General features: G+C 32.6%; 1 protein-coding gene across 1 annotated transcript; it reads left to right on the top strand.

The window, feature by feature from the left end:
* Positions 1 to 807: 807 nt before the first annotated feature.
* Positions 808 to 20,767, top strand: LOC113518383 (uncharacterized). The gene is made up of 4 exons (XM_026903282.3): positions 808 to 898; positions 7,846 to 7,958; positions 18,829 to 19,023; positions 19,945 to 20,767. The coding sequence occupies exons 1-4, from the start codon at positions 814 to 816 to the stop codon at positions 20,530 to 20,532; spliced, it is 981 nt and encodes a 326-aa protein (XP_026759083.2). The 5' UTR covers positions 808 to 813; the 3' UTR covers positions 20,533 to 20,767.
* Positions 20,768 to 22,078: the final 1,311 nt, after the last annotated feature.

Here is a 22,078-nt window from a genome sequence, read left to right as displayed (position 1 = left end):
TTTCGTTCTCGTGGCAGCAACGACAAACAACGTACAAAACATTACACCTACATTTGACGCAACTCAATAAGTTATTCTTGATCAGAAATATTATTTTCTAGAAATTTTAATATTATTAATGATAAATGTAAATAATTCGGTATGGCATTTAAATTTTTGATCTCAACCTTCAGAAATAGCAACACTTAATGGTACCTCTCATGGGCGTTAGGCGTTATGTCCATATTTATATGAAACAGTCAGTACTCTCCATCAGGCGGTCAGTTAGCATATTTAGAAAAAAAAGAGCTTCATTTAGAAACAATATTACTAAAGATAGACTGTTAACCAGTCAAAAGTACTATTGACTAGCAAAATCAGTAAAAAGTACTTTTGACTGGTTAAGAGTTTTAACTGCAACATATATATATATATATATATATATATATATATATATATATATATATATATATATATATATATATATATATATATATATATATATATATATATATAATGTCACAATGTTATCGTTTATAAATCATTATCAGGTAGTCTAGACTAAAATTATTTTGCAATCTTTAAGATACGATATTAAAATTAAGTAGTTACCTATTCTTTAAAATCCTATTTGCACATGTACCCATTAAATATTTTAACTAACGCATCATCATACCAAAGGACGTCACCGTGTATTCTGAGATGTCCATGGTCTTATTTATGTCTCCGGGCGATGATTATCACTTTCCATCAGGCAGATCGCTAGCTTTTTTTTTTTTATTGTTAGGAACCAAACAATCAGACAATACACCTGATGGAAAGCGACTACTGTCCATGCTGCCCATGCCATGCCATACTGCTCATGAACACCTGCAACATGAGAAGAGTTCCTTGTGCGTTGCCGGTCTTTTAAATATTTGTAGGTACGTTTTTTAAAATGCCCCATATTATATTGTAAAGGGACAACTGAACACGGGAGCTCATTCCACAACCTAGATGTACGAGATAGAAGAAACGGGATGCATAGGCTGTGGTAGCGTGCTGCGCACTCAAGAAATGAGAGTGAACTCTGAAGCCATAGAGTTGACTATGGTGAGAGATACGATAGTAAAAGGATGACGATGGCATTAGGTCATACAATTTCCTGGAACACTACCTATTTTACAGACGATATAAAATTAATAAAGAAGCAACATCCCGCCTCAAACTCAGGAAATCCGAACCGTCCGTTAGCGTGGGGTAGTCAACTACACGAACCGCTTGAGTTGACATTGAGGTGCTCCTGCTCAAAGATATGAGCAGTACTCCATATGTGGGCGAATTTAAGCTTTGCAGAACAGGAGTCTATGCTGAGGAGTAAAATACCATTTGCAATATCTAAGATAACCACCATTGCTTCACCATTACTCTCAACGGTAGTTTCCCCATAATGTATGAAGTAAGCAAGATGATCACCAGCGCTGCGACCGTGACGAAAATTGTTTACATAACAAAACATGTTTATAAAATGACACAGTAAAAACAGATGGAATAATAGTTATATTATCATGTATATAGGTTCTTTAAATAGAAATCAAGCTATTTAGGAATCCTAAATTATTAATAGATTAAATAAGACGAGGTGAATAATTTGTCTTCTTTTAAAAACTTGTTCTCAAAAGAATAGAACAAAAATGAGACACAAATCAACATTTGCGAAACTATTTCTCTAATTTACAAAGTAATTACAAAAATTACAAAGCACAGAGACATAATAAGTCTTGAGTAATGGTTACATTGATGAGAGGTATCATAGACTATATTTTGAGATCCATGGTGCTTTATATGTTTAAAAACCATACTTACAATATTTTACACGTTTATTTTACACGTATACTCGTTCCTTAAAAAACACATAAATAATAAATGCATGGGTAAGCGTTAAAAAAAACTTAACCAGTTTCAATCAGATAAACCGTCAGTCCTTTTGCCATTCTAAGTTGCATAAAAAAATTTTAGTAGATTACCTGTATTGAGCATCTACCTACCTTCTTTCATTCTTACCTCTCATCTCTCATTCCCGAAGTGTACCCATAGCGTCGCCAAGGTTACCATTCTATTATCCTCTTTTAAAAAAAAATCTACCTGCTATGTCCCTTTTTTTTATATAGGTAAGAATGAAAGTTGATTTATTCTGATGCATTCAACAAGAATTAACTATGATAATTTCCAAGGGAAATTGCAAGATTTTATACATCGCATGTGACATCCAAGTACACAGTACTGTTCATATATTTAGGCATAGATTACAATTCTCTGTCATATGGGATTCTATTTTCTATGATATGAGCCGTGCATCAGATTGTTTGCTATTTTAATTTACATAAAAAAATATGTCGGTTATAAGCCTTTCAGGGCAATTTGTTTTATATTTTATGAATACTATTACTGACCCATTACTAAGCCTGTGTTAAGCACTCAACGCTTGTACATATACGTAAAATAAAATGTAATAGTAACAATTCACACGTATGTGCCTTTGGAACAATACTGTGACTACGTGCTAACCGGCGAAATGACCGATTTTATTACAGTCTCCTGCACTGCTTGAGTTTCGATTACTGTTTACCTATCATCCCGCAGTGTTACTTTACTAATGTATGCCGATAGAGCTGGCAGGGTTACTTTTCCATTAACATGTATTAAGAAAAAAATTTGCCTGCTTATAGTAGGCAGGTAAATTTTCGATTTCAGTCGGTTTTTTTAATAGATGACAATAAAATGTTAGAGAGGTAGGGATTGAATTTTTTGCATTTTGTCTGATTCCTTTTATGCATTTACTGTGTCTGATTTGCGCCATCTACCTTTCTCTCTGTACTTATCCATTCTTTATGCCAGGTTGTCTGTAAGAGATTGCTTTTAGCGATAAGGCCGCCTTTTGTATATGCACATTCTGTATAAATACTCCTTGTATTCACCTCTATTGTGCGCAATAAAGAGTTTATTATTATTATTATTGTTGTTAGTAACAGATTTCCAGTTGCATTGGTAGCAATATACCCTATCAGATCGAACTCCACGTGGCCCCTCCTGGGAAGAACAGTGCTACAATCCAAATGTATTCATCACGAAGAGCTAATTGAGGTCAGCTAGCCCATCGTGATGAACACCTTGAGGGATGATAGGCGAAAATGGAAAGGCAGGTACTTTTTCATTGTCACCTATCATTCCTTACTGCTCGGTGCCTCACCATCGCATACCGTTAGCGCAGGTGGAGTTACCATATGGAACCCCGCCAGCACTATCGATGGAGGTAGAACTATATCGATTAAATAGGTTATTCATAATTGTATATAAGCATTTACTTAATAAAACCTGCTAGGACTACTTTACTACTTACTGCGTCGTTGATTCTCTAGTACTTATGACATCTACCTTCTTGAAGTACAAACGATTACACCTATCTGATTCACGCATATTAATTTATAGCGCTACCGCTAGTTTGTTTTACGACAGGGCCATCTGTTGCAATAATACAATGCAAAGTAAATGTCTTATTTAAAGTCAAATACAAGCGAAATGTAACGTCTATTTATAACTCTTATTAAGTATATTGACTTCATTAAAATGACCGGCCATGACTAAGAAATTTAATACAACTTGTTAGTTGATCAAAAGAGACTTTGCCCTGTAGTAACTACTGACAAAGGTCTATTTAAATGTCGCTTTTAACCCATTATCTATCCATTTTACTTCCAATTAGGAAATAAAGGAATAAAAAAATTATAATTGTTGAAAAGTCTTTTAGTATTTTTTGATTTTGCTTTAACTTTTAGATACTTTTAAATACTTAATTTACCTAACCCTTAATTAATCTGACTTAACACCTTTGCAGAAAGAGCTCTGCAAAGCATTTGTGAAGTCAATAAATGAAACAGGTTGTAATAACAAATCTATTTCTATCAAAAATTATATTTTTAAGTGTTCATTTTAGTGAAAAAAAACATTAATTTTTAATTATTTACGAGTACGAAACCGATGACCGTAATAGACACCAGATTTACACAAACAAAAATTATTACTTACCATTGCACAAAATTACACCATACCATTGTTCTTGCCTTTTGTAATAGATAATAAATTATTATTACACATGCTATTTCAAAATGTACCTATTTCTGCTCTTTTTAAATCTATAAATCAAACAGCGCCATCTATAATACAACATTTTAAATAATTATCTAATGGAAGCAATTCACTCAGCAGACACAGATTATAAAGCCTAGTATGTTCAAGACAATACTCGTAGCATAACATCTATTTCGACCTACTTTCTTACTTGCTTACTGCGCATGTTGTTTCGGCAGATTCTATCACTTTCCACTAGATGGCAGGAATCTAAACTGATGAAATTGTTATAGTTAGTATTTCAAAGAATTTAACATATGTTATAATAGATAGTTCTTTCACTGAATTATAAACTCATTTTTAAACGTATTTTAATAAAATTTGAATTATGGCGTGATTTTTTTTTTATATTGAAGTAACTTCGACTCCAGTCGAGTACGTAAACCTAAGTAACTGTTAGGTATGGAGTTTAACAGCCCCATTGCCGACAATATAGGGTATGTTATCAGGTCACCTCCACGTCGTTCCACCTGGAAACAATCGTGATTAATTCTGGTCAAATTCGTCATGACGGGCCAACTACCTGCTTACACCCTCACCTATCATCTTTCAGTGGTGCCCCGTCAGCGTATATCGATAACGCAAGCGAGAACACCATTTTATTTTCATACTATAAAAGTCCTAAGTCTACAGGGGGAAAGAGATTATTAGTAATAAGATCGAAAAGCCTCATTATAAGTAATATTGGTTATGGTCAGGTGGACACGGTTCTCCTGGAAACCATCATAGTCAATTCTTATTAGAATCATCACGATGAGACAACTAACCTGCTTTCATCCTCACTTACCATCTCTCATTGCCGTCCCACCAATGTACCTATACCGATAGTGCAGGTAAGGATTCCAATCAAAAACTCCTGGGCCTACATTATAAAAATGCTATAAATTACTATAATAACAACTAGCCTTTACACGAGACTTCGTCCGCATAAACGGGATATGTTTATTGATCCGGGTAAAAGTAGCCTATGCCCTTTTCTATCCCATGTAATTTGTATAGCTGTACCAAATCTCATAGCAAGGAGGGAAAGGGATTGTTAGTAATGGAGACTGAGAATCCCATTGCTAGCAATATACCCAACCAGGTCGACCTCCTCGCGGTTCCCCCTGGAAACTGTCATGATTAATTCCAGATGAATTCATCATGATGGGCTAACTGGCCTGTTTTCATCCTCATCGATCACCCTTCACTGGTGCCCCGCTAGCGTATCCCGTTAGCACAGGCGGGGTTAACATTCCATTTTCATACAATAAAAAAAAATATCTCATAGCAATAAGTTAAGCCGTTACAGCGCAGTTAAGAAATAATAAAAATACTCACTTTCACATTCAAAATATTTATAAGGAAATAATAAAGATTTGAAGCTAATACAGATATGAGTAGTATTTTTTTTAATGGGTGAAAACGGAATGTCAACCCCGCCTGCGCTATTGGTATACGCTGGCAGGACACCAGTGAGCGATGATGAGTGACGATGAAAGCTGGTCAGTTAGCCCACCGTGACGAATTCCACTAGAACTACCACAATTATTTCCAGGGGAGATCGGCCTGATAGGGTGTATTGCTGACAATGGGTCAGTTAGACCCCATTACTAACAATTCCTTTCCCCCCGTTATGAGTAGTATTGTACTCAAATTATTTTATAAATATTTTAATATGACTACTATTTAACAGACAGATAGTTCCAACCTCAAACATGGGAAAACAACGAGGATAATGATCGACTACTAAGCTCTTAGAGGCTTCTAGAATTTCATATACCAGGTATATAGAAACTTTTAGAAACAAGGGAATTCTAAAAGGTATATTAGTTTATAGAAGATTCTATGAGTAATCTATCATAGCTTATACCCAATTGCTAGCAATATACCCAACCAGATCGATCTCTCCTCCTCGCGGTTCCCCCTGGAAACTATCATGATTAATTCCAGATGAATTCATCATGATGGGCTAACTGGCCTGTTTTCATCCTCATCGATCACTCTTCACTGGTGCTCCACCAGCGTATCCCGTTAGCGAAGGCAGAGTTACCATTCTATTTTCTACCAATAAAAAAAAAACATCATAGTTTGTGTAGCTTAATTTCGATCTTCACAAAACCATAGAAGATATTGGAGATAATCTTCACAAAAAGGTATCTGCACTAAATATTATTTGCATAATAGATACTTATTTTATGTGTAAGTGAAAATATTTTTTTCTTCTTCTAATAGATTAAAAAAAAATTCTTACATTGCTTTTTTGGAAAATTACACCAAATCAATTAAGAAATTCTGAAATAAATCAATTATTAATATATGAAAAACTGTTTGTTCAATAACCTATTATCCACATTTGATATAATATTAAATATTCTCATATTAAGATCGTATAATAAAACTATGTCTTTTGTATTCTTCTTCTATAAATATAAAACTTCTATGTTACTCGTAATATAAAAGTTTTTGGTAGAAGGTTGATGACATAATTTTATTTTTTGCGTCTGTGGTCATCCAAAAATTATTTTTAATTATTTCTTTTAATTTATACAATAAATTTATATACAATAATTATATAAATATAGAGATCCCAGGATCATATTTTCTAATTATGAGTAATTACAGCAAAACTATCAACAACCCCAAATATGAGTTAATTGAATAATATAAAGCACATAAAATTCTCACATAAAAGTTCTTTTATCCAAATATGACTAATTAAGTCCATAACCGAGAAGCTTATCAGTTTAGTGGGACAAAGCACGGTGTCGTTGCATTCGCTAGCAAGGACATGCTCATTGATGTAAATATAGCTAAGTACTGGATGTGATACCAAATAATGCACTTCTGTTCTCTCAAAATTATTATATTTTTCATTTTGCCCTTATTTTAGAAATTGTATTTTTTTATCTTAAAAAAACACAGGTTATTCTCAATTCAGATGTATTTTTATGTGTACGTTACGCAACAATATAAAAAAAGAAATTATAATTTTCTTTAAAAACGATAAAATTTAAACACGCTTGAAATTCCTGATTTTTGCAAAATTTGGTCTAACCAAATGAAAGAAGCACTGCAAATTTTTTTTTGTTTCTAATAACTATTTATTGAGTTTTGATGAGTAGATTCAAATAACACTTTATTGGATACAAAATAAAAATCCACCAAAAATCTAAACACCTACTGTTAAAAAGCTTATCTACGATTATCGCGCTAAAGACTAAAATTTTGAAAACAAAAAAGAACATTCTTTTTAAATAAGTAAACATTTTCAATTCTCCAGCACCATTATTAACTAACAACAGAAAAATTATCCCATAAATTATTACCTAACAGTCAATTACTTGATCATCAAATAATTAACTATTTAATATTATTAATTTTACCAGAGGCACACTTTGATTTGTCTGCTTGGATACTCCTGTCCCAGTCATGTTTCTGTTGCCAAGCATCCTACTGTGTGCATGTGTGTCAGTTTTAAGGCAAGAATATATGACAATAAATTTACAGAATGCCGAGAGTTTGCGATATTGTTGGCCAGTCCAAATTCTATAAAAAAGTTTCATAACTAGAAAAAAAGGATTAAACAGAATAAACTTTACTGGGATATTCAAGTAGTGAAGATCTAAAAGGACTGTATAGACGATAGTAATAAAAGAAATGCCCACTCTGTTTAATACTGAATTAAAAATAGACAATTAAATACTCCGTCGCTTCTAGGTAATGTGAGTCGAGGGCAGGCAAGGTGCGCGCAACCACCACGCCGCCACTCTACCACCACTCGTCGGAGTGCGCGCAACATGCCCACGGTGACTCAGCTTCTCTCTCTGCGCGTGAGTCTACTGCCTTATTCACTATTATCTATATAATCTGTTAATATTATACTTACTCCTTTACTAAATACCTACTCTTGGTATGTCTTTTATACATTTGGGTATTTGAAAATATAAGACTGGCGGTAGTTAAATGATAGAAAAACGTATATATTGTATTTATTTATTCTATGCACTGATATTTTGATAAAAGATATACCAAGACTGTTTACGAAATACGCCAAGTATTATAAAACAGATTATATATTTGTTGCATAACATGTCTCATAGATTATCTCTTTCATAATGTATAAAGTAAGATTGATATATTTATTATTTATATATATTTCTTAAGAAATCTCAATTATTTATATAAATAATTTACATCGTGCCTAAAAACCTATATAGATTTATCAATGTGAATTTGTATAGGTTTGTTTATATATGTATATATACATTAAGTAAATAGCTTCAATTAAACAACCCATATTAATACAGTATATTTAATAACGACTTCATTACGTAGATCTACCCACATAAATAAAAAAATAAACGCTTATGGATTCTATCTTCAGAAAAGAAATCCAATGTAGGAAATTTAGATAAAGTACCCACTTGTTTAGATTATATATTTTTAATCTATTTTTTATACATGGCATTTTTAATTGTACCATTCCAATAATATTATTCGAAAATTTAAATCTTTATGACATAGTTCTTGAAGTATTTAGTCTAACCTTGTTCTATGTGGAACGGTAAGGTTTAAACCATAAAACTTAACAACTAGGTTACATTTACGCCAACATTTAATATAGTATTTATACACGAAAATATACATATATTATTTGGGATTTAAATAAAATGACAAACTATTTTTTATCCCCGTCAATCAATATATTCCAGTCATGCCGACGAAGTCGCGGGTAAAAACTAATATTTTATTCCAAATACCGTGTGTATACCATGAAATGTTTTCTGAAATTTCGGAGCCAAACGAAACATAAATTTGATGTTAAAATTATATAATACGGCATGTTTGGAATATTAAATATTTAAAATGTTAAAATATTATTCCTTTGGACTTTTATGATAGGATGTATGACGAACGAAATGTTTAAACTCCATTTATTGGTCCGATTTTGGTATAGACAAAAACACGAAATTGAGTCCGAAATTTCGGAATTTCATTTCATGGTAGACCCGCTGATTTCACAATAAATGGTCAAGCCGTTAAGGCATCAAGAGGTAATAAACAGACTTATTAAAATTTTCATATTTAATATAATGTATATTTTAATTTTATTTCATAAAAAAAAACAGCTATATCAGTACTATACGGGACTAAATTCTATTGATTAAAATTAATAGTCAAGTACGAATTGATTTCAGAAACCGAGAATTCCATACATAAAATAATAAAAAAACATTAATTAAAATATATTTATATTGTTTTTAAATATACCATAAATTAGTATTATATTTGTAATTATATGAAATAGAGACCTATGAATTATTTTAGAGTGATTACGAATAGAATTTCGTTACTGTATTCCATAATTGTTGTTAAAAACTGAACTGTATAATTAAGTTTGTTCTTGAAAATTGAAAAATGCTCCGAAATTTAGCTACTCAGTAACATCGTCCTAGTTTTCGTGTAATAGTAAGAAAATAACTTGCTTTTATCAATTTTTACCTTTTTTATTATGCAACTTAGAATAGCAAACAAGCTGACGGCTCACCTGATGGAAAGTGGTAACCGTCGCCTATAGACATGAGCAGTACCATGGATATAATAGAGTATATTGTTTCGCCCATAATACCCCTCCCCCATGCGTTACCATTTCTGAGGACTCAGGTCCTATGTGCCCTGTAAATTCACTGCCATATCACACCCTTCAAACCAAAACACAGCCATGCTAACACAACTGCTTCACAGTAGAAACACGAATGGGAATTTATGTTAAATATTGCATTAATTTAATATAATTTCCGACTGCTACTTTCTATGCATGTCTAATTAGGCGAACAAATGCAATATGTATGACACTCATTGAATCTAGTATATACAATAGAACATGTTGTAAATGTATTGTGTTTGAAGAATCACATTTTGACAATAATCTATATACCTATAATAGAATAGATTATTTACAGTTACTGTATGTAACTAACTATAGATAAAACAAGAGACTAACAAGTAAATCTGCCTAATGCCTAGAAACTAGAAGGGTTGGAGTATAGGCTTCATTGTTAGCAATATACCCTAACGAATCGACCTTTATGCGGTCCTCTTGAAAATCAGCATTATTAATTCCAGATGAATAACTTCATAATACACCAAATGACATATACTTTTCATTACATATATACATATACATATTTATATATTATATTTATACTACAAAAGTCGATTGCTTAGGTACCTCTGTCCCATTCGTGTTTCAACCGTAGCAGCAGTTGTGTTTGCATGGCTGTGTTTCGGTTTGAAGGGTGGTATATGGCGTGAATTTACAGGGTACAGAGGACCCTGAGTCCTCAGGAATAGCAACGCATGGAGAGTATCATGGGCGAAACAGTATACTCTGTTATATCCATGGTACTGTTCATGTCTATAGGCGACGGTTACCACTTTCCATCAGGTGGGCCATAAGCTTGTTTGCCATTCTAAGTTGTATAAAAAAAAAACTTTTATAATTTTCTCGTCATTTGATGTCACCATTGATGCGTAAACCAATGAGCAAGGGCATTACCATTTTCATTTCATCTACTTATTTAAAAAAAATAACAGAATCTAGTCATATTTAATAACAAAATGTTAATTATTAATGCAAAATATTATTTAGCATTTGAATGATACGTTTAGTCTGCATATTAGGACTTATTGATTGAAATAACTACCACATTAAAACATTACATTCTCCAACCAAAATTCTCCAAAAATGTTTTTATCCTCCTTTACTAAAAATATCTCATGATTGATAAAAGTTTGTTGTTTGGAAGTCCCATTTATTATAAATTTATAATAATGTTTACATTTTTCTGTGACAAATGATGTAAATAATTTATTTATAATAATAAACTTAAACTTTAACAATAATTTAATTAGAATGTTTTTTTATCGTGTAACATACAATCAAATAAATTGAAGAATTTATCTTTAACGTACTCGGTTAAAATGTTATAATAAGAAGAAACGTAACCTAATTATAAAATTTCCGTTTTAGCCGTTTGCTTAGAGAATCCTAAAAATATTGTCTACTAATTAAATACGTATATTAATTTAACATAATTTTATGCCACTTTCGCTTTCACTATACAAATTTGTTATTTCACCCAATTACAAATCATGTGAAAATGTCCAAACAGTGTGACTTATGTCATATCATACCATAAAATATTCATTATGTATAGTAATACAACTAGTAAGTTTTAACCCGCGGTTTCGTCCGCGTGACCGGGATAAAGGGCGTTTGTCTTTCTCCATCTTAAATATACACCCCCTTATTCATAAAAACTTCAAACATTAATAGAGATAAACCTATTTTAATGGGGGGAAAGGAATTATTAGTAATGGGACTAGAGGCCCCATTAACTAACAATATACCTTATCAAGTCGACCTACACGCGGTTCCCCATGGAAACCATCTTGATTGTTTTTTATGAATTCATCACTATGGGCCAACTGACCTGCTTCCATTCTCACCTATCATCCCTCACTGATGCCCCACCCGTGTATACCGTTAGCGCAGGCGGAGTTACTATTCCATTATCATCCATTAAAAAAAAACCTATTTTAGTTATTGAACTGTTTTGTCTCTTTCTTTTACGCTAAATTCTCAAATGAAAGAAAGTGGCAAAATAGTGTAATAGTTAAATTAGGTTTGTAAGCTGTTTTAATGTTTATGAATAAGGGAATACTACATGTTTATTTAATTTCGTGACGATTATGTACTCGAGTTTTAAAGCATCAAGAGGTAATAAATAAACAAACTCACTTTCACATTTATAATATTAGTAAGGACTATACTCATATGTATTACGAATTATAAAAAAATAACATCGATATGTATGTTAACTGTCGTATTAATTAGTAAACAGTAGTGGACAGCTACTCGTACAATCTGTACGAGTAATATACTGTGTGAGTAGTTTTTAACCTAATAAATACCTATCCCATTCTGTTTTTTTTTTGATGGGTGAAAATGGAATGGTAACAATCTCTTCCCCCCCCCCCCATCCCATTTAATAACAATAAAAATAATAACAAGATCTATTTTATTAGTAGCAGATTCAAAATTACGTTAGTAAAAAATGTTTTAATTTAATAAATCATATACCTAAGTGGCATTCGGTAAGGACAGCAACATGAGACAGCGGGCACGGTTATTTTGAGTTTTAATCATCGTCCTGACGAAATGCCATATCACAGGCGCATGGATATACTCAGCTATCAGCTGTGTATATAATGCTGTAAAAATAATGCTATTGTTGTGAGTATTTACTTAATATCGGTTTGTGTATTCAATAATCCAATATTAATCTTTTTTTTCCTTTTTAATAGCTTTCAATGTTTATTGATTTGTTTGGATTATCTATGGCCTATGAAATCGTCGATAAACTTACTGTACTTGAAGTACTAAAATAAATATTAGATTATTATTAGCCGATATAAGTAATTTTAGATTAGAATCTAATATATTTTACTGAATAACTCCTACACGTTTAAATTTCATTCTAGGCTTCTTTTATCCATTCAACCAACATATTTTATCCCAGTTATGCGGATGATATCGCTACTAAATCAAATTCAAATAATCTTTATTCAAATACACTTGTTTACATTTAAATCGTATTTTTTTTTATTTACTGCAGGCTTCGAAAAGTTGTTATCTGCTGAGAGGAGCCCGCATAAAATCTATTTATTTATATATTAACAGAAGATACATATTAATGATGTCGGTATCTCTTTGTAAAGACTTTGAGATAATTCCGTAGGTATATCAACAATTTTACCTAAAGGTTATATAGAGAAACTAAAGGGCCCTGGATAGTGCGCAACGCTGTAGGCAGGTCGGTGACCCTCGCCAGCCTGAGAATGCACAATGATGCACGAACCTCATTGTATATTGCACCAGTTATCTGTCTTTCACTTCACGTTCTACCGCCGTTTCCCATGGTTGGCGTGGTTACTAATTTACAATTGATTTTATTCCTTCTCGATTTCGTATTTAATAATAATAGGAGGTGATAAATAATAACCAATTACCAGTAACATATACAAGTAATATAGCTATCACTATAAATCATGACGAAAATGTTCACAAACTTATTTTAAATTCAATATATTTTTAACATAAATAAATAAAAATTTTATTGAACATATGTGAACAATTTTAATAATATACCGAACACCTAATATAGAATAAAAATAAATCTGAATTTATATTAATGACAAAAATCAATAAAGATATACCGACCCATAGGTAACCTAAAAACTAATATATTTTTTTTATACAATTGAATTCAGTGTTGGTAACATTGAATTCAATCGAATATACAAATACAACCGTGATGTATAAATGAGCTGCAAAGTGCGCTATTGTTATTTATTCTAAACGTATTATTAATTATACAATGTGTTATACAATTGGCCAATTGTGACCTTAGCGGGTGCCAGTTTTTTCTCCACGTTCCATTTCTTAGACCTTGGTGTGGGCGCGGCGGCGGCGCACAGCACGGCACGGCGCGCCGACGACCGCGCTGGCATTGCGCGCGTTTTCCGGATCACAACCGGACATAAACCGTAGAGCTCATTATTCGACAAAAGACAAAGTAATTCACAGTCTCCATGACCCTACCATTGTTTCTGAATATGTAGGCAAGGAGGACGTTTGCTGGTAAACACTCATAACTAACGGACTCATTATCTTTACCTTTGTTGAATCCGAACGAATCCGCGAATTCTTTGTAATGTCCTGTCTGCTTAGTATTTCAACACGAACATTCTCTTCGTATATACCTAAACGTTTAGTACACATATTTGTTAGGTCTTACGCTATCCTATTCTAAGAATTTAAGTTTCTCTGAAACTGACCTTTATGTGCAAAATATATTTTTGTGGGTTTCATAGGAATTGATTTCACTGGGATTTTTATATATTCTTTATTTATAATATAATCTACTTATCACTATATCTTCAATACCTAATTACTTCTCTCTCTCCATCTAAAAGCTACCGGAAAGAGAGCCATTTTGAGCCATTTTGAGCAGTATAACGTCCATTGTTTTCTTTGTGTGAATCTTTCTGTAATTACTTTGAAAAGAGCGATAAAGACTTTACTAACGATATTTTTTAAAATTTCAGTGAGTTTAATTCTAATATTATAGTAAATAAATGAAAATTCCCACCATTATGAACTTAACCATGTTAAATTCAACACTTGACATAAAGTACCCAATAAAGTATAGTTTATGATTGGTCTCTCGGTTCGCCACGCCCTGTCTAAGTGTCCTAATGCTTTGTTCAAGTTTCGCAAGCAACACGTGCACTGTCTCATGTGGCCTATATAAATGTAGTAGGTACCTAAGCATGAGCCATTATGTGTTACTTATAGCATTGGAGGTGATGTGGGTGCATTGAGACGTGTGAAATAAAACTAGCGCACAACCAATTAATTTGTTGACATATGTGGGCAGATATTAAGTAGATTAGCTTCATAAATTTTATTCACAAATAGTAAACCGCCCCGGCTTCGTATGGCTTTTCTAAAAATATAATAAGGGCCTATACTCGCTGATAATATAGGTGAAAGAATTTAAAAAATTTGTTGAGTATTTTTTGCATTTATCCTTTATAAGCAAAAAATCAAATCTGTCCTCGTATAACGTAATACTAGCTAAGATTCATGAATGAGTGAGTGAGTGATCTTACTAATATAATAAAATTGTAACTATACGATGTCTGTACCTACATGGGTAATATTTAAGAAAACATTATATGAGGGGTCTTAATAAGACCACAATAATTTTTAGAAATTTTATCCTTCCGCCTGTCTGTATAATTGTTCCGGTATCACACAGAAACTACTGCATTAAATTAATAGCGGTTTTCACAGTTGCATTCCTAAAGGTCTAAGTTCAAACCCGGTGTATTCTTCATTTTGATACGTTGATTAAAAATAGTCTATTTCATTAGTTGTCCAACTTCTGATATTCACGTGTATGAAATAGAAAAGCTAATTCTAAAATAAAATCTTAAGCTTATTTTCAACAATCTTCAAAAAAAGAAATTCTCAATTTGGCGTTTTTTTTTTTTTAATTTGTTACGTAATAATCCCGTCATTTATAAACTGATTTGGAAGATTCTCTTTTATTTATTTATTTATTTATTCATTAGAACAAATATGTGTACATGGCGGTCTTATGCTAAAAGCATTCTCTCCCAGTCAACCATAGGGAAGTGTCAGAATACTCGAATGCGGTACTACTAATTATTGATATACACACATGCTAAAATTACATATATAAACGAATAAATATGTATGAATAACAAATATACTTACACATATATTATACATGAAATTAAGAATAATATAAAGCACTTACTGCTCGGATAAAGATAAAAAGTAATCGTGAACGTTTTTTTGAAAAACGGTTTAGTCGGTAGTCTCTTAATGGCATCAGATTGTAGTATTAATATTGTGATATCCATGGTTCTTTTCATATTTATAAACGACGGTTACTATTTTTCACCAGATAGGCCGTCAGTTTGTTTGCAATTTCAAGTTGTATAAAAAATTCTTAAATTAAATTTTCAAGTTCAATAACCGACACTGGTACAAAAACCGCAAAAATAAATTGGGACTAGGTTGATTGTGTTAGGCGAATACCGGACGAGCTGTGGACAAAAACTGCCAATGAATGGCCTCCACAAAACATCAAAAGTCAACATGTTTTTATAAATAGAAATAGAATCATAATATTAGTTTCCCTTAACCCATATTAGCCGTTAAGTGTCCACTATTGAATATAGACCTCCCTCTTCGTGGATTTTACCAGTTGTTACCACGCTTGGCCGGCAGATTGGCAACCGCCTTTAGGCTTTGGTAAGCTTTTAAAAGGGACGCTACTGCCCATCCCTCGCCCTCCCTTAGTCTCCTCTTACGTCACTCTCTGAAAAAGAATGGGTGGCCTACTCTATGCCGGAGTCGCACGGCTATTATTTTACGTTTGCGAAATACAGTAATAGAGGGCAAGTGAAAATAAAGTCAGATCAGTTGACCCATCGCAACGAATTAACTAGGAAATAACCATAACAGTCTTCACGGAAGGTCGCGTATAGACCAACCTGATGGGGACTATTGTTAACATAGAAGCCACTAATCTTTGTTAGTAATAATCCCCCCTCCCCCCCCCCCCACCTTAAAAGACAAATATATCAAAACGATATGATATTAGTTAGATTTGCCTAATAAACCTCGTGGGAACGAAGGCTTCTTTCTTATAGTGGGTTCAAATAGCTAATGTTATAAGTTAAAAAAATAGTTAATGTTATAAGTAACATTATGTATACGTAGGTAATTTGCCTTTGCCTTAATCATAAGAAAAAGAATTTATTCTTATACCTGTATATCGAATTAATAAGTTCATTCGTAAATACCTAAGTAGATATGTACTTTACGTGAATTATCATTTAAAAATGTAAAAAAGACTAAATTACGATGAAATGTCAACAGCGAAGTTCGAGGAAATGAGGTGGTTTTACTTTGTTGACATTGACATTATGTAAACTTGACACAGATGGCGCCATAATATTGCCTTAACTTTCTATTGTATTAAATTTTATAGAGTTGGCCAAATGATGTTTTGATTACTGCTCATATCTAGTAACTGTTATTTATTCGTAGATAATTGAACAAGTGATAAATTTAAACAGCTGGATCTTATAATCATCATCAACATTTCAACCTTTATCTGTCCATTGCTACATAGATCCCTCCCTCACAGATAAGTAAGTCTTAAGCCACCTGCATCCACTGACTCCCTGCAATGTATTTGAGGTCGTCACTGCATCTAGTGGAGGGTCGTCCTACACTGCATTTACCCGTACAGGATCGCCATTCAAGAACCTTTATTCCCCATCGTTTATCGGTTCTTCGAGCTATATGACCAGCCTAGTGCCACTTCAGCTTAATTACTTCACCCTAAAGAACTGAAAGTATGACAATTTATAATATTATATGTAGCAATGTAGGTATGTATTTGCACTGGTAAAGTGACAACCAATATACCTATTAGCTACGCAGTTATATGTTCCAACTAGTCATACTAGATCGACGTAAATTGAGCTCACAATTACCGTCAACTTTAAACGTATCGTAAATACCAACACAATCTATAACACTTATTTGCTTTAACATCAGGCAATTACTCTCAGTATGTAAATTGATTCCAAGTATCAAAGTAGATATTAAAATACATAATCACTTTATTTTAAAACTAGTGATCCAGCCCGGCTTTGCATGGATAAATAGAATTTTCGAAAATAATATATAGCCATATTACTCATTATAATTATACTTCCTCTTTATAATGCTAGTATAGAAAAGACATACTGGCAGCTTTTATTGTAGACCTTTATATTTCTTTTTATTTTAAATTTTGTCTTCATTCCATAATCAAATATCTTAAAAAGAATTATTAATTTTTATACATTCATATTCTTACAATTCACGACCTCAGCATTATTATGACAGGTCGTAGTAGTGAACCATATGGCCCTGAAACCCTTAAACAGATATATTTTATGTATTAAAATAAATATGAGCCGAAAATGTATTCAGCCAAAATAATTTTATACAGAATTACTCATAAGAGATATACCAAGCCGAAATCTACTAATGATATTCATGAATTTATCCCATATACAACAAATTCACCATAGATAACTACAAATTTTATTTCACTAAATGCAACAAATTCTCAGATAACTTAATTTGATACATAAACTGATTTCTTGCAAAAACTATCGGTCAAGAGTTATTCCAAGTACTCGTATAGGTATGTCATGAATCATTAATGGAGCATTCAAGGTAAATCCTAATTGCTCTCTTTACAGCCGACACGTAATGTAATTCATAAAACAAGTTTAAACATGAAGCCAGGAGAAATAATAACCGCATCCAGATGATAATTATAATTTTAATTCAAACGTCTGAGGCTAAATCATAATTTATAAACGGCAATTCCCAGAGAATAGGGATGAGGGAGGAAATAGTAGTTTACACAGCAATTCCCTCAATGGCATAGTTAACAGCTACGTTATAAAAAGATAGCTAATAAATAAAATAATAATAAGTAATTTAACATAATAAAACATTCATATGTCCGGGTGCCGTCTAGTTTCAATACATAAATATATTATTGTTGTATGAGTACAATTAATCAATTTATTTTTTGTAAATACGTAATATATTTTCCGAAATTTTTAGGCTGAACGAAACACAAATTTGATTTTAAAATTACTTAACACATACTCGTATCATTTAAAAATATTCTCTCCCTCTCTCTCTCTTTATTTCACAGTTTTCTTTTTTTTCTTTTATTTATAATGCACTGAAAGTTTAACTAATGAAAATTTTTTTGCATTAAGAAAAACAGCTATTAACTACATTAATAACTAGCTAAGCAATATCCTGCGACTTCGCCCGCGTGAGTCGATACATAAAGTACGTCGTGTACTAAGTTAGAATGTAAATTACTAGTAAACCGAATTTTATTCAAATCCGTTTAGTAATTTTTGAGTGAAAAAATGACAAACATGCTAACAAAAATGCTTCCTTGTAAACTTTTACATTTATAATATTAAAAGAATATGTTGTAAAATTTCCAGTTCCTCTGGCTGGTTGTAGCCGTGGCAGCGAACCCTGCGCCAGGTCGCGTGCCCAAAGTCTACAATGCGCTTATAACATCCAATCAGAACTTGGAGCCGAGCAAAGCATACCCCGTCTACCAACCAGTACTGCACGAAACCTACGCATTTCCTTTTCAACCTTCAGTATATTTTGGAGAATTCCCTCTTAGCAATGTAAGTACTGACCAAAGAATATTTTACTAGCATGTAAGCCATGTGAAAAGCCTTTGTGTGTAAATAAAAAAGAAAATGGATAAATAAATATAACAAAAATGATAATTTTCATTACCTATCCCAATAACGAAGTACCGCAATTGTAATTCACTGTTCATCTCAAAGATTGACTAATAAAGTTATTTAAATGAATAAATTTAAAAAAATATATAGTATCCAAAATATATGTTTTGTATGCATTAATATAGCTCTCATCTATCATCATCAATCATTTTATCCTTGTATATAAATTCATCACTATACAGCGATTGACAATGGGTTGACTCCTAGATGACACCACGTGCTTGGTAGTAGAACATTCTCTTTCTTTATCGCAGTCCGCAATCGCTATACCCATATCATTTCTTTCAGCGTCTTTAACACATTATATATTGCGCAACTTTAACCCATTATAGTCGCCCGTGCTACACGTGAAGGCCAATGACCGGTCCACCGTCAAATTGACGACCAGAAGATGATTAGGGTGCTCGATCATAGTTCAAGATGATTAGGGTGCTCAATCAAGTTATTTCAGTAGCAATCTTAAGTCGTCTGTTTTACTTGCTCTATGTACCTTAACTTGTACTCTACCCACAAATATACAATGGTCCTATATAGCAGACGCTCCACCACTAGAATCAAATAACGAGGACCAGATTTATTTTTATGTTACTTAGAATGGCAAACAATCTGACGGTTCACCTGATGGAAAATGGTAACTGTCGCCTATAAACATCAACTCCACCATGGACATAACAGAGTATACTGTTTCGCCCATGATACCTGAATAAATCCTTCAACTAAATATAACTCTTGGCAATTGAGATTGATTGAGATATTAAAAAATAATTAATATTATTTAAATACATTTTCTTATTTCAGGGCATACAGCCTGTACCTGGCCTGCCGCCGAAACAACCGAATGAATCACCAACGCCAGCACCAGCACCTCAACAGCCAACAGAGAAACCAACAGAACTCCCACCAGCTGCCTCTGAACCTTCTGAGCAACCACAAAGCGCATCAACAACTTCAGCACCACCACTACCACCCAGTACTGAATCTCCCATTCCTCTAAACGAGTTTGGTCTTCCACCCCAAGTCATACCTCTCGGACGAATCGACCCAGCTTACGAGGGCTTCTCTCAAGTGGGACCTTTGACTTATACTTACCCTAGTTTCCGATTATACGATCCATTTGATCCCTTCAGTTTGAGCCCTTTTGCTCAACTACCTTCACTGTACCGTCCTTTACCTAGTATTATAAGACAGAGTGCGCCAATACTAGTGAACAAACAGACAATCCCTACAGCAGCCCCTCCGACTCGTATTGAACAGTCGGCTGATAGCCCACCTCCGGAACCCATTGATCTCAATCTTCTGAACTACTCATCAAAGGATCCGAGCATACCCGATGTACCCCCACCACCACTCCCTCAAGGGAATCTTAAGTCTGAAAAATCAGAATAATTACAAACCTATTATAAACTAACAAAGGTATTATATTAAATTTAGCAACAAAATAATATGTAAAAATTTACTTATTTGAAATTATTAGTTTTAAGACAGAAGATAAGAGGCATGACAAAGTTCCTGGAGATTGTATTAATTTATTATACAATTTTGACTTAAAATATGTATATCTAGTTGTGTTCACATAATTGATGGTATTAATTAGTATGATTTATAAAAATATAAATCCCAATTTATGCCTTTTATCATTTCTACTAGTTCATCCTAGTGGTACATATCACTCATAATAATAATACTTCCTTCACAAACTGTTATAGACGTTATGATATTTACGTATACCAAATTTAAAGACATGGTACCTAACTAGATCTCTGTTGGTAGACTTCACTCTAATAAACACACGTGCTAGTTCGTCAGTTACGTTCAAATAGCACAGAAATTATTTTTGACATTCTAGATATAATATCAACTTAGAATAAAGAAATAGATTAAAATCAAGCTAAACCAATAAATTTTCTTTCTTCCTTGGCTTCATCAATTTCACTAAAAACATTCATGGATCGTAATATAGACAGTTCATCATAAACAGTTTTTGAGTTTTAGTTGTGTGCTCTTTGTTTGTGTTTAGTTCACCTTTAAATGAAAGCCAGAAATTTAATCTATATAAAGTACCAGAGGAAGACTTTGTATAAAAATCGTTTGCCCATGCAAACGCATCTTGCCCCTATCGTGTTTCTACCAAACAGCAACAGACACAAATGCACAGAGAAAAATTAATAACAGTTTTTTTTCTTGTTTGCATGGCTGTGTTTCTTTGCCCTAAAAAGAGCAAAATACTGTGTTTATGGCGTGAAAAAATTTACAGGGTACAGAGAGAATAACACCTGAGTCCTCATTATATAAAATTTATTTGCAATGGGTAATGCTGTAGGGGTATATTCTAAATAGGGCGAAACAGTATACTTTATTATGTCCATGGTTCTGTTCATGTCTATAGGCGACGGTTACCACTTTCCATCAGGTGGGCTTTCAACTTGCTTGTTACTATAATATAACTTGCATAAAAAAATCATGTGTTCATGACTTTCCATCGATTTAGGCATAAGCTTGTCTGTAATTTTTAAGTTGCATAAAAAATAAACAAAATGTCAAAAAAAAATCAGTATGGTTTATATGTGATTAAAATATTTCAATATAATTAGAATTTAATCATCTTAAAAAACAGTGATGAAATCCAAAAATTACAATAACAAATAAATATTACTGGGCAAAATATTTACACAATAACTTACGTAATATGATTTTAATTACAACGAATTAATTATTTTAATATATTTCTCTCATATTTTAGTTTTTTTTCTCCAATAATTATATAACTAAATAAATAAATAAATAAATAAATAATTTTCATTCAAGCACTCAAATCCAACATGGCGGTATGTGAAGTTACACCGACGTAAAGAGTGCAATTAGATAAATTGTTCAAGCGCTATATTGTAGCGGTTGTGATTAGTAATTATCGGTTATCAATCTTTTCCGGATG

Source organism: Galleria mellonella, unplaced genomic scaffold (assembly GCF_026898425.1).
Source record: "Galleria mellonella isolate WM207_F2 unplaced genomic scaffold, CSIRO_AGI_GalMel_v1 utg132, whole genome shotgun sequence".
Classification (NCBI taxonomy): Eukaryota; Metazoa; Arthropoda; class Insecta; order Lepidoptera; family Pyralidae; genus Galleria; species Galleria mellonella.
Note: the sequence above shows the minus strand (reverse complement) of the source record. Positions and strands in the feature narration are given on the sequence as shown.

Bases quoted from the DNA above. Each gene is read 5' to 3' on its own strand.
- LOC113518383 (XM_026903282.3), top strand. From the start codon at position 814: ATGCTGCCCATGCCATGCCATACTGCTCATGAACACCTGCAACATGAG. The intron at 7,959-18,828 runs GTGAGTCTACTG...TAAAATTTCCAG, and splicing joins CTCAGCTTCTCTCTCTGCGC to TTCCTCTGGCTGGTTGTAGC. The intron at 19,024-19,944 runs GTAAGTACTGAC...TTCTTATTTCAG, and splicing joins GAGAATTCCCTCTTAGCAAT to GGCATACAGCCTGTACCTGG.